The sequence below is a fragment of the Gouania willdenowi genome, chromosome 11 (assembly GCF_900634775.1).
Source record: "Gouania willdenowi chromosome 11, fGouWil2.1, whole genome shotgun sequence".
NCBI classification, from domain to species: domain Eukaryota; kingdom Metazoa; phylum Chordata; class Actinopteri; order Blenniiformes; family Gobiesocidae; genus Gouania; species Gouania willdenowi.
This window is the reverse complement of record NC_041054.1, coordinates 15,446,798-15,459,169: the sequence shown is the minus strand read 5'-3', so window position 1 is coordinate 15,459,169 and position 12,372 is coordinate 15,446,798. Positions and strand designations below refer to the sequence as shown.

At 38.9% G+C, this 12,372-nt stretch overlaps 1 protein-coding gene across 1 annotated transcript in view; it reads left to right on the top strand.

The window, feature by feature from the left end:
- kcnh8 (potassium voltage-gated channel, subfamily H (eag-related), member 8) overlaps positions 1–12,372 on the top strand; it is a 67,994-nt gene that overhangs the window by 37,616 nt on the left and 18,006 nt on the right. Inside the window, exons 8-10 of the mRNA XM_028461011.1 lie at positions 1,199–1,408; positions 6,189–6,388; positions 7,828–8,077. Of these exons, the coding sequence (XP_028316812.1) occupies positions 1,199–1,408; positions 6,189–6,388; positions 7,828–8,077 (660 nt within the window). The remainder of the gene's footprint in view (positions 1–1,198; positions 1,409–6,188; positions 6,389–7,827; positions 8,078–12,372) is intronic.

The window sequence follows — 12,372 nt, the reverse complement described above, 5'->3', positions numbered from 1 at the left end:
GAAGTTTATATATGAGCGTTATCGCGGTTTTCTAATATGGCATGTGCCATCTGAGAACACAGAGCATGATGGGTAATTTTCACATTGATTCTTGTTTAGGGCTGGTGAGTCATCATGTGTATCAAATATGAGGCTGTCTGAACGTTGTATATGAGAGTTACAGCGGTTTTTCTACTATGGCGTGCAAAATGGCGGCAGTTCAAAAAACCCAGATGAAAGGGAAAACCAGTTAAAAAAATCACTCTCAGTGAATTTGTTGCAAATCCATTGAAAAGTAGCCAAGATACAGCATTTAGAATGTGATGGCGAAGGATTTTCCCGTGACATTATAGGCTCCTCCCACTGATCACAGCCTGTTTTATCTCCATCAGCCACCTGCTCCCATCTTATAAGATTCATCCAACACTATTTTGACGTCAACACGACATATCGTCTTTCCGCTAGAGCAACAAATATGAAGCAGTTTGAACTTTGTATTTGAGAGTTATATGAAAACACCATTAACGCCAAGATGGCCGACTTCCTGTTTGGTTTTGGGCAGAGTCATAATGTAACTTTTTGCTCATCTTGGGGTCAACAATAATGGCGCCAGTTGAAAACGCAAGGCATGATGGGAAATGTTTCAAGGCAGTCATGAATAGACTTGGGCAAATGTCTTTTGTGCGAAATTTGAGACTGTTTGATCTTTGTGTGTCAGAGTTGTGGGCTTTTTTTAAATTGTGGCGTGCTTCAGAAATTAGCATTGCAATTTTGTGGCGGCGCCACGGCCAACATCATTTTGAGGATTTTTAACCTTCAGTGGGTCCTAAGTGTTTTGGCCGAGTTTGAAGCGAATCTGATGGAGCCCCTCAGACCAGTTTGCTCAAATGCGTGCCTCCATTTTTATCCTTTGACCCAAGATGGCTGACTTCCTGTTTGGTTTTGGGCGCGCATTTTCTTAGCAATTTTTTTTCAGTGCGCCAAAATATCTAATTGTTCAGCAGTCCTGAGGTGCGTGCACATTTTGGTGAGACTTTGGGCATTCTAAGGGGCAAAACCAAAAATGCCCAAGAAAAGCAAGAACAATAGGTTCCTACGGCCACTATGGCCTTCGGACCCTAATTACATCATAATTGTAATTAATTATCAATTACGCAATTACAGTTATAATTGACGGAAACCCTGCTTACTGGTGTATGTACTCCCTGCTTATACACAGGGTGGCTCCATGAGTTGGGGAAACGCCTAGAGTCTCCGTACTACAGCATTGGAGGTGTTAACGGGACAGGAAACGGCCCCTCCATCCGCAGCGTCTACATCGCTTCACTCTACTTCACCCTGAGCAGCCTCACCAGCGTGGGTTTTGGAAATGTTTCAGCCAACACGGACGCTGAGAAGATCTTCTCCGTTTGTGTAATGCTCATTGGAGGTACTGATTAATGCACACTGTGTATTTGTGATAAATATAGATGTTAATGTAATCAAATCCTTGAGATAAGCTATTGTTTACAGGATTGATGACAAAACTTCAGAGTGATAGCAGGAATAATGATTATTATATTTAGTTAAAGTCTAATTAAACCCCAAAACCTTTTTTTCAGCTGAATATAAATATATTTGGGTATGAAGTAGTGCTGTCTGCTGTTGATTGATCCTGGTCTCATACCTCTCAAATATCCCGTTTTAGCCGGGAAACTCCCGTATTTTACCCCTCTTTCCCGCCATCTTACCGTATTAGTATTTTCCCGTAAATATCCCGTATTTTAATGTAATAATAATTAAAAGATGCCTTACTAAACTGAATGCCATCACTAGCCTAGCGAGAACTACCACCTGAAATGGCCTGAGTGGCAGTTCTCACGAGATTAGTGCAGGCAGCGGCAACAAACCCGGAAACAACTCAGAAAAGAGATGATGAATGAAGACGTTCTGGCGAAAAAAACAAAGAACTGGTGTAAATATGTTGTAAAATGTGACAGAGAGTTTACCTTCCTAAAGAGCAGCAGGATGGGACACAGTTACACGTTCTGTTAGATTTTAACGTCTACCGAAGCGGAAGGAACCACGTAAGTCACCATGAAAAATCAGCCAATCACAAGCTCCACAAATATGCACTCCTTTCAAAAAGGATGTAAAATCTGTAATACACGTGTCTAATAAGTCATTAGTGAATACCAGAGAACCAAATGAGTGAGTATGAGAAATTATAAGAAAATATGTAATAAAAATAAAATGTTAATGTCTATATCGAGATTCAAGATGTATCGCGTTTTCTATTTTGGTAATAATATTTCATATATCACAGCATTTCAATGTTAATAAAGGTCGACCTACCAGATTCTAATCACATAATTGTATTTAGTAAGTGGTTGATGAGTGGGTATTTTAGATTTCTTGTACACTTGTCTTAAAATAAAAGGGATACTGGAGCTTGGTTGAGCGGGTGGCACTGCTCGTAGTGGGCGCCAGAAAAGTTCCCTTATTTTCAAATCCAAAACTTGACAGGTATGCCTGGTCCAACTCTCAACATTTTAGTCAAAGTATTTCAATTTGGCCTATTTATTTGTAAAATGTCAGAGTGACTGTCCTCTATGGGTTGAAACCTGGCTATTACAGTTGATTTTTGCTATTGGCTAAGAGCAAGATCATGTGACATTTTGTGACCATCTTGCGTCACAAACAAGCACTGTTAGCCCCGCCCTCCTCTCACCCACTCCGTAGCCGAGCTCATGCTGCTTTATAAACATGAGACAGAGCGTGGGGGCGGGGCGTTCACCGGTACATACATTGACTGTAGAAAATACATACAGCTGAAATGCTCACCTTTGTGGGCGTGTCTGTTTACATGTCAATCTCCAGCTCAGTGCTGCGTCAAATTCGTCATTCTTCAAGTGGGAACGCATCATCGAATTGGAGCGAGGTGTTTGGGCTCACCCTGCTGTAAGAACGGAGCAAATCACCCTCTAACTAACGATTGAGGGAATCAATGAAAAAAACACTTCGGGCATGTGTATGAAGCCCAAATAGCACTTTTATCATGTTTAAAGCACAGAAAAGTTGATTTAGCGTAACATGGGCCCTTTAAATTATTTATGCTTGGTGTGTTTTTACTCCGAACTAATTTATAATGTTGTAAAAGTGAACAGAATTTGAAGTAATTAATGTATGCAGCACATAACATGGTACTTGGTGTTATCAATTGCACTTTTCAAAGGCTCCTTCCATCTTGATTCATGTTTTTTTTTTTTTTTATTTATTTATCATACAGGAAGTTGTGCATGTATCTAGGAAGTTGCAAACCAAATAATAAGGTCGATAAGGGGGCATCTATCTATAAAAGCAAGGAATCTTTATCTGTCTGTCTGTGTGTGGTTCTAATATATCACGCATCAGGATCAGACAGAGCTGAGAGTTTCAACATGGCTGCTGCATGGTTCAAGGGTGTGCAACGTTGGATTTGTTTGGACTGAAATGACACCGTTAATGAATTATTTCATAAATGCAGCTTTGCAGAACAGCTCAATGTTAAGAAATTTGTTGACGATGTCGCAGGTTGTCTCGAATAAAGCAAGTTCCTTTGTTGATGATGGTGTCATAGGTTCTCTCAGAGTCCCAAGCCCGGATAAACAAGGAGGGTTGGATGTTTTAGCTAGCAATTCCACCCCACATAACAGTCCTTTAATTAAATTTGATATTCTAATATTTAACAATATGGGACAAAATGTATTTATGTAATGTGGGTCTAAAGCATTAGAGTCATGAAGTAATTAAATAATCAAACAGTAAGGTCTTTTACCTGCTTTCTGTGAAGTTTATTGCGATAGCACGTGTTATGAATTGGCGCTATACAAATAAAGATCGATTGATTAGTAAAATTATTCTGAGATGTAATGGCCTCTTTCAATGGCAAAGTAAAAAAAATAAAAAACAAGAAACAACAGAATAAAGTTCATTTGTAGTTCTAACTCTCTCTCTCTCTCTCTCTCTCTCTCTCAGCAGCAAGCTGCAGATGTATGCTAGCCTATATTACAGCGCTAAATCTATACATACTTCTACGGGCGCTACACTAGTTTGTTTAAAAAAGGAAGATAAAAAAAATAAAGCTAATGGCAGAGAAAATTCCTATTAATTTCATTTAATTTGTCACATTGATGTAGATAAATCAGGTTATAGGATAAACCTACAGCAGCCTCCTTAACTTGAAAATTTAGCTCACTTTTATATTTATACATTAGGTGATTATTGAGCACTAACTTACCAGCCTGTATGCGTCTAACTTTTGTGGCGATCATTATCTTTGAACTAGTCGAAGCGTTGGCCAGTCTCAGTCAACAATGTCAATACTAATCTAGTTCTTCAAAGGACTTTGCAGTAAGTAGTCATTTAAAAACTGAAAGGGGCCTTTTATGAATGTTTGTAAAAATCTGTCTGCATGCCAACGTGTGATGGTTTTTACGTATGTGACAACTGAAGAGGAAACTTTGAGATATGAGTCAACTTTTTGTACAGATGTGTGAACAGGAACATTAAACAGGAAAACTCTTCTTCTTATCACTCTGGTGAACTTAGAACATACCGTAGATAACAAACCAACATTTATCGCTGATTTCTTATGACATTAGATATGACCATCATCATTTTACTGATGATTTAACAGTGTGATGCAGCTCATACTGAAACTGTGAAACTAAGGTTTGGATTTGGTGGGATGAGGAGAGGTTACCATGGTAAGTTTTCCCTTGACGACTTTCTCCACGCTGCTTCAGCTAAACATTAAATGTCTCTGACTGCCCGAGGGCTGCAGCATTCATTGTCTGTGGCAGACAAACCACACACACTCACAAGCTGGCACAAACACACCCAAGCCTTCCCCTGTGTGATGGTGGGACACAAAAATGGACACTAGGCAATTGTTTGTATTCACAGCTGAGCAAATGTCAAATGTGGGAAAAAGTTGTGGTTATAATTGAACAAATTCTGAATAATTATAATATTTCATTGTATTATTTATTCAGCTTTGCATTGCTGTGGGGAAAGATACCTTTTCACAGTTGCATTTACACAACAAATACAGTATGTGTTACACTTGCTGGCTGACAATTGCTGTATGACATGAGGAGAACATATTTTCTGTGGGTGTATTAGGCATCATGGTATCTCTCATGTCTATTAAATACGTCAGACATGACACTGATGGTCATGTCCAGAAGGACGAGAGCCGTAACACATGGACGTGATGGATAATATGTTGTTAGTGTTGATAGATCAAATCTCTATCTGCAAATACAAAAGGAAGGCGGCAAAATGTTCCTTTAATTGGAGACGTAACCTAAGTTTAATCCATTAAAGGGCCCATGTTACGCTAAATCATCTATTCTGTGCTTTAAATATCATAAAAGTGTTATTTGGGCTTCATACACATGCCCAAAGTGTTTTTTTCATGCATTCCCTCAATCGTTAGTTAGAGGGTGATATTCTCCTTTCTTACTGCAGGGTGAGCACAAACACCTCGCTCCAATTTGATGACGCGTTCCCACTTTGATGACAAATTTGACGCGGCACTGAGCTGGAGAAGCCGCGCCTCCAGGAAGCTCTCTGCTGTGATTGACATGTAAACAGACACGTCCACGAAGGGGAGCATTTCAGCGTCCTTCGTGCAGTGCTATGTATGTATTTTCTACAGTCTATGTATGTACTGGTGAACGCCCCGCCCCCTTGTTCTGTCTCGTGTTTATAAAGCAGCATGAGCTTGGCTACGGAGTGGGTGGGAGGAGGGCGGGCCGTCCTTTGGCCCTTCGTCACCGTGCGGGGAGGAGGAAGTCAGTGTCCCATCTATAGACACGCCCACTCATGAATATGCATAAGTAGGACACAAATCAGCCTGTTTGTGTAGAGTTGCTGAGAAAGTGACTTTTCAGAGGCTAAAACTCTGGAAAACAGGTGAGTTTAGGAAAAAAAAACCCTTAAATACTATGTTTTGGGGTTCTTAGAACAAATAGAGATGGGTGAAAAATAGCATGACATGGGACCTTTAATGTAAAAGAAATACTCACTTAATCCATCCAAAGACAAAACCATGAGATCTGATCAATATACCGTGAAATATTTCATAAATTTCCGAATAAAATAGGTAAGAACAGATGGACAGATGAATGGATAATATATGAATTAATCATATATTATATATTTTTTCTTTTTCCTCCCTGCAGCTCTGATGCATGCTTTGGTTTTTGGTAACGTCACAGCCATTATCCAGAGGATGTACTCACGCTGGTCCCAGTACCACACCAGAACCAAAGATCTCAAGGATTTCATACGTGTCCATCATCTGCCGCAGAGCCTCAAGCAGCGAATGCTGGAATACTTTCAGACGACGTGGTCAGTCAACAATGGCATCGACTGCAATGAGGTACACAACAGGAGTCACCAAACCTAAAGAATGCTTTAGAATTACCTTTCCCCTCATGTTCCAGGTTCCCATCAGTACAACAAAGGTGGATCAATACGCCAATTGAAATTTTGCACGTCTCTCACTGCTGAAATTTATTGTCATCTTAGAGCTGCTAAGATGATCGATCCCACAAGGTTGTCAGCATGAAGAAAAAAATGATTTTTTTAATTGACCTTTAACCTTCACTGAGGCAGACTCAGTCTTTGAGGCTGTTCTGCTTTATAAAGATTGATAAGATTGAGTTTATATCAAAGATCAATACAACCTGACAAAGTGGACATGTACAGTTTTATGTGGAAGTGGTGGAAACACGAACAAAAATCAGGAAAAAACATTGTGTTCCCTTGACAAGCCCATAAAAATGGAAAAAAAGGAAAGTAGTTGAGCTGTCCCTCCAGGCTGTGAATGCCTGTGAGACAGCTGTCAGAGCCCAGACCAGGGCCGAGATGGAGTGATGGCGATGAATCCCAGGCAGATGAATTATAGATGGGTCTGTTGATTAAATTCGCCCAAGCTCTGATGAGCCATTGATCAACAGTGTGTGACGGTGAGCGCTGGATTTCTATCCTGACAAGATGGACAGAAAGAGGATAGGCAACATTTATTTATTTATTTTTCAAATGGGCGGCAGGTTATTCCAGACTGTACTTGAGAGTTTTGTTAATGTATCAAGTGCATGTAAAGTGTTAAATAATGCAGTGGCTCTTAAATTTTTTTTTGGCTCAAGTACCACCTTTCTCTTATTTCTGAAACCAAGTACCTCCTTTGTCCGACTACAATAATTTGCTCAGAACACTGAGTGTGATAACACACATTTTAAAGAATCTCATTTTGTAAATAAGTGGAAAGAAACAGTATTTAGTGCAGGTTCCCAACCTTTTTTGGGTCGTGATCCCAAAGTGATATCAAGAATTTCTGGCGACTCCAAAGACATTAGTTTTTGATCATTTTTTTGTGCATGTTGGTTGAACAAGATTCACAAAGTGAAAGTATAGAAATACAGTTGTTTAAGATTGTGTGTTGATTAATTTTTTTCAAAAAGAAAAATAATTAAAAAACTTCCAAAATCTATTTAAATTTTTCTGAAATTTCAGGTGACCTCATTTAAACACCAGGCGACCCCACATAGGGTCCCCACCCCAAGGTTGAAAAACTTGGTTGAAAAACCAAGACTGACACTTAACTTGTTGATTTTCCTCCCTCTCACTCTCTGTCTTTCAAGTACCTCTTGTAGTGCCATTGCGTACCCCTATGGGTACACGTACCCCCATTTGTGAAACACTGAATTAATATATCAGTAGCACTTTTGAATCCAACTTAAGCCAATGTGAAGGATCTAAATTTACTTCATGATTTGCTCCCTGATGTGTTGTTTCTGGGTTTTCCTCTTTGCACAGCTGCTGAAGGACTTCCCTGATGAGCTGCGATCGGACATCACCATGCACCTTAACAAGGAAATCCTGGAGCTGTCACTGTTTGCTTCTGCCAGTCGCGGGTGCCTGCGTTCCCTGTCGCTGCACATCAAGACCTCCTTCTGCGCTCCTGGAGAGTACCTTCTTAGACAGGGGGACGCTCTTCAAGCTATCTTCTTTGTATGCTCCGGCTCCATGGAGGTGTTGAAGGATGGCATGGTCCTGGCTATCCTGGGTAAGAGAATAGAATAGGCTGTCTTAGCATCCTAATTCATTATAATAATAATAAAAAAAATCTCAGTGCATATAAAACAGGAAGCTTTATTGACGATATTGAACTGACATGGATTGAAAATGAAGGTGAAGAGTGATTTTCTTCACAAAATGTTTTCTAATTCACTCCCACAATTATTTATTAATGTGTTTTAAGTGAATTTTCTGAATAATTGCAGTAAACCAATTTGAAATTCACCCCTGATCTAATTCTTTAGGTCAGGGGTGTCAATGACCCCTGAAATAGTCATCTATAAATAAACATAAATACATTTGTGACTTTGATTTGTTGCAAAGAAGTCTTGATACATTATTAAGATGTTGACATTTATTGAAGTATCCTTTTATGACTTATCTTATGTTTTGAATATAATAGATAAACAGTATGAATTCCCTTCCACCTTGTAAATATTTAAGAATAAATATTGTGGCAGTGCATGAACAACAGGGTTCACCAAACTAAAACTTCTTTACTAACCCTATTAGCTGGTAATATCCTGCACAATGTTGCATTTTTTATCCAAAGCTTAAACTTGATTTTTTCAGGTTTTTTTTTTTTCACAAATTATGAAAGTGTAAATTTCAAGCTGTAAAATGGTGTTGCATACATCGAAATATGAAAAAATCTATAAAGGATATGCTAATCTGATTGTTAACTTCTAGTTTTTGGAAACACACTCACTAAATACGACAACTGATCAGCACAGCCAACTTAAGGAAGCAATTAGATAGTATTCTTAGTTTTGATTCATTTTGTTGTTAGTTTAAATGTTTTAAACTTCAGTAAAAACTGTTCTCTGTGTGTGTCTTTCTATCATTGTGATCAAGTTCATTGATTGCAGCCACAATAAAAAAAAAAACTCATTTATGTTGGGTCACTTTAGTCTAGGCTGGTTTAGCGTTGTCCAGCTCAGCCCTTAAAGTCTCTCATCATGTCGCGCACAGGATGAAATATGTTTGTGTTTTCCGCTCTGGTTTTATATTTGTATGTACTTTTGAAAACGCTCTGTTAATTATACAGCCAGATGCTCACGCTATAACAGGAAAAGGACAAGAATAACACAACAAGCTCTTGTTCAGCATGAAGCTGAATAATTAAAAATCAGCAACTCCCCAAACAGCAATGTGCAAAAGTAGCAATTTACTAACTAACTGAATAAAGTTCTGATTTTTTTTTTTTTTTTTTGGGAGGGGGGGGACAAACTACATTTGTACTCACTATCTCAAAGTAAATATAACGAGACACACTTATTACTGTGTGGTTTATTTTATTCTTGGAGGTATTTAGAATTTTTTTCCCAAGAAATGGAGGAATGAAAGAACATTAAACCCAGCCTTCATTTAAATACACCAGTACAGTGCCCATTGGAAGCATGTATTCATATAGTGGGAGCTTAAATAGAGTTGTCAATTATGGCCAAATGAGTATGTGTTTGAAGGTTGGATGTACAAAGAGATGTACATACTCTGTACTCTATAGAGATATAAAGGGGTTTATTTGCGGGTGCAAAGTAAAATAGCGTGTGCAATTTCCCTGGTTTAATTCTATGGGACATGTGCATGATAAATTGATAAATAACATTTGCAGATAACAATTCAACAGCACACACGCACACGGTGGAGGGAATAGCTATAAGCTGGGGTGCACAATACGTTGATCGCGATCTACCTGTCGATCGCGGATGCATTTTGTGTCACTCGCGCACATGGGCCGCAAGCTCTCATAAATCAGTGAGAACGGCACGGTCACGTTTACCAGAAATGAAACCTAATCAGCTTTTGACATCAGCATGTAGGGGGCGCTAGCGCACCAATCTGTTCATTTACGACCTCTAATAATCAGTAGAAGAAGAAACTCCTGCAGCTCACAGACGCTCACACCCCCTCTCATGTACCGTCCGGTCTAAGCCCCGTTGATTCCGCGTTGATATCAAAATTAAATGAAAAAAGTTGTTTTGAAACGTAATTACCAAAAAGTCCAAAATTAATGGAGGCACACCCTCGGGCCATGCCATGCGCAAGCTGTTTTAGGTCGATCAGACACTGCGTCAGAGAGATATACACTCCACGCATGCACGCACACAGACCTTCCTTGTATTCATAGATAAATAGATTTATCTCCTGCCACCAGTTAAAGATTAGCCAAGAGGGCAAACTGACTCAACTGAAAAAACTGGTCCAGCGGTGCAACAGTTTGAATTTATAAAGGTCTGATCAAACATGCATTATCAGTTCACTACACATCAAGCTGACGGGCAAAGTCACTTTTCATTAACCTTCAAGTGAAGGAAACCACGTCTCAGCAAACATCTGACGTGTCCAGTAATGGTCTGAAAAAGCTGTGTAAACACATGCCTGCATGAGTGTGTGTATGTGTCAGGGTAGGATACAATTACAATTACGTTTTCAATTACCCATGTTCAATTATTATTCAATTCTGATTACAGTGACCGGCGTTTTTTCCAATTACAATTCAATTACAATATTTTTTTATCCTCAGAAAGTCAATTACAATTACGTTTTCAACTACTGAAGTTCAAATTAAAATGAATCACAATTACTGCCCCTAAAACAAATAACCTAATAAAATTTAATCTTGCTCTTTTGTGAGCTTTCTGTTAGCATCTCTTATGATAATGTAAAATACACCTCATAAAATACAAATCATCAATTTCCTCTCGATTGGTTACCTTATTAAGCTTCATAATCAATGAAAATATAGGTTTTTATATTTTTGGTGTGGGCATCTGACCTTTTTTTTGTGTCAGTACATCCCTCGATTTAAAAAAAAAAAATGTAAATGGTAAAGTGTGGGAAAGCTTGATATGAAAAATGTTAATAATTGTGTACTACATATGTGTAGAACTGTACATAGAAGTGCAACAAGTGTAACAATTTTTATAAAATCTTCGTGGCAATTACAATTGCAAAGTCAATTATATAATCTTAATTACAATTAAATTACGATTACAACAGCAACAGCAACAGATTTTTTAAATTGCAATTATAATGATGCCATAATTCTAATTAATTATCAATCACACTGGTACATGTGTGTGTGTGTGTGTGTGTTTGCTATTTCCATGCATTGTACTCTCATCACAAAGTGTGTTTGGGCGTTTCTGTCCATCTCGTAGGTGAATAGTTTAGTTGTTGCGCTGAATGCCATGTTTGTGTTTGTGTTTGTGGGAGAAAATGTGTGGGTCTGACAGCCATTGTCTCTGTAGTGCTTGCATGCTGACTGTGCAGAAGGTCAAGCTGACATAAAATATCTGACTGAAGGAGAAAAGAGCTCCTCGCCGTGTGTTTGTGTGTGTGTTTGGTGTCACCGCACATGTCCTAGGCTGCTGCTCAGGATCACGCAATAAAGGTTGTGAATGGGAGAGGTACATATAACCATACACAGAGCAGGGTGATGAGCACTGAGCAGTGCATGTGTGGGTTATCAGAACAGGGAGGGAAACGTGTGTGAGGGAATATAGAGAGAGCAGAGCAGAAGTGGTGACGGCTGGATCAGAGGGGCAGACTGAGAGAGAAGCAGACTGACGTAAAGATGAAACTGATGGTTGAAAAGACAGGGAAAAGCATGAAAGGTGAGCAAACATTGAAGACAATGGCATTGAATGGCAAATGAGATTCAACAAAAAGACGGGGAAACAAGGCCAACAAAGTTCTGTGATTAGGAAAAACAAACAAAAGGGAGAAAGCGGAGAGAAAAGAAAAAATAAGAACGAAGCCAGGAGCTAACAAAAATGTGTAAATGTGAAGAAAGAACAAAAGGAAGAATGAAGACAAATTGGAGGATAAATAGATGAAATAAAGACATAGGGAAAAGAAAGGTATGAGTAAAGAAAAGAAGAATTAATTATTAAAGCTGCTTAGCCACATTACTCACACAAAAAAATATTGAAGGTAGAAATTGCAGCTCGAACTTTTGTTTTTGATTATCTATAATCTGAGTTATCTATAATAACATATCCATCTGTAGCACGACTGCTAACTCGGTAAAGGTTAAAGACACGGCACACAGACAGGTTCTCAGACTCTTTATTGCTCAATATTTATACAGAGTCCTGTTAGCTGTGCTCACCTTAGTTCCTCTGCAGGAGTGTGTGTGCATTACTGTCCCATGACAGCTGCTTTCCAGCAATATCATCAATCAAACACATCTTTCCCTGAATCGCCTACCCCCGATCCTCTCTGCTTACTAATAAACACACATCTCACTATCGTACATTTAGACCATTTTCATCCACA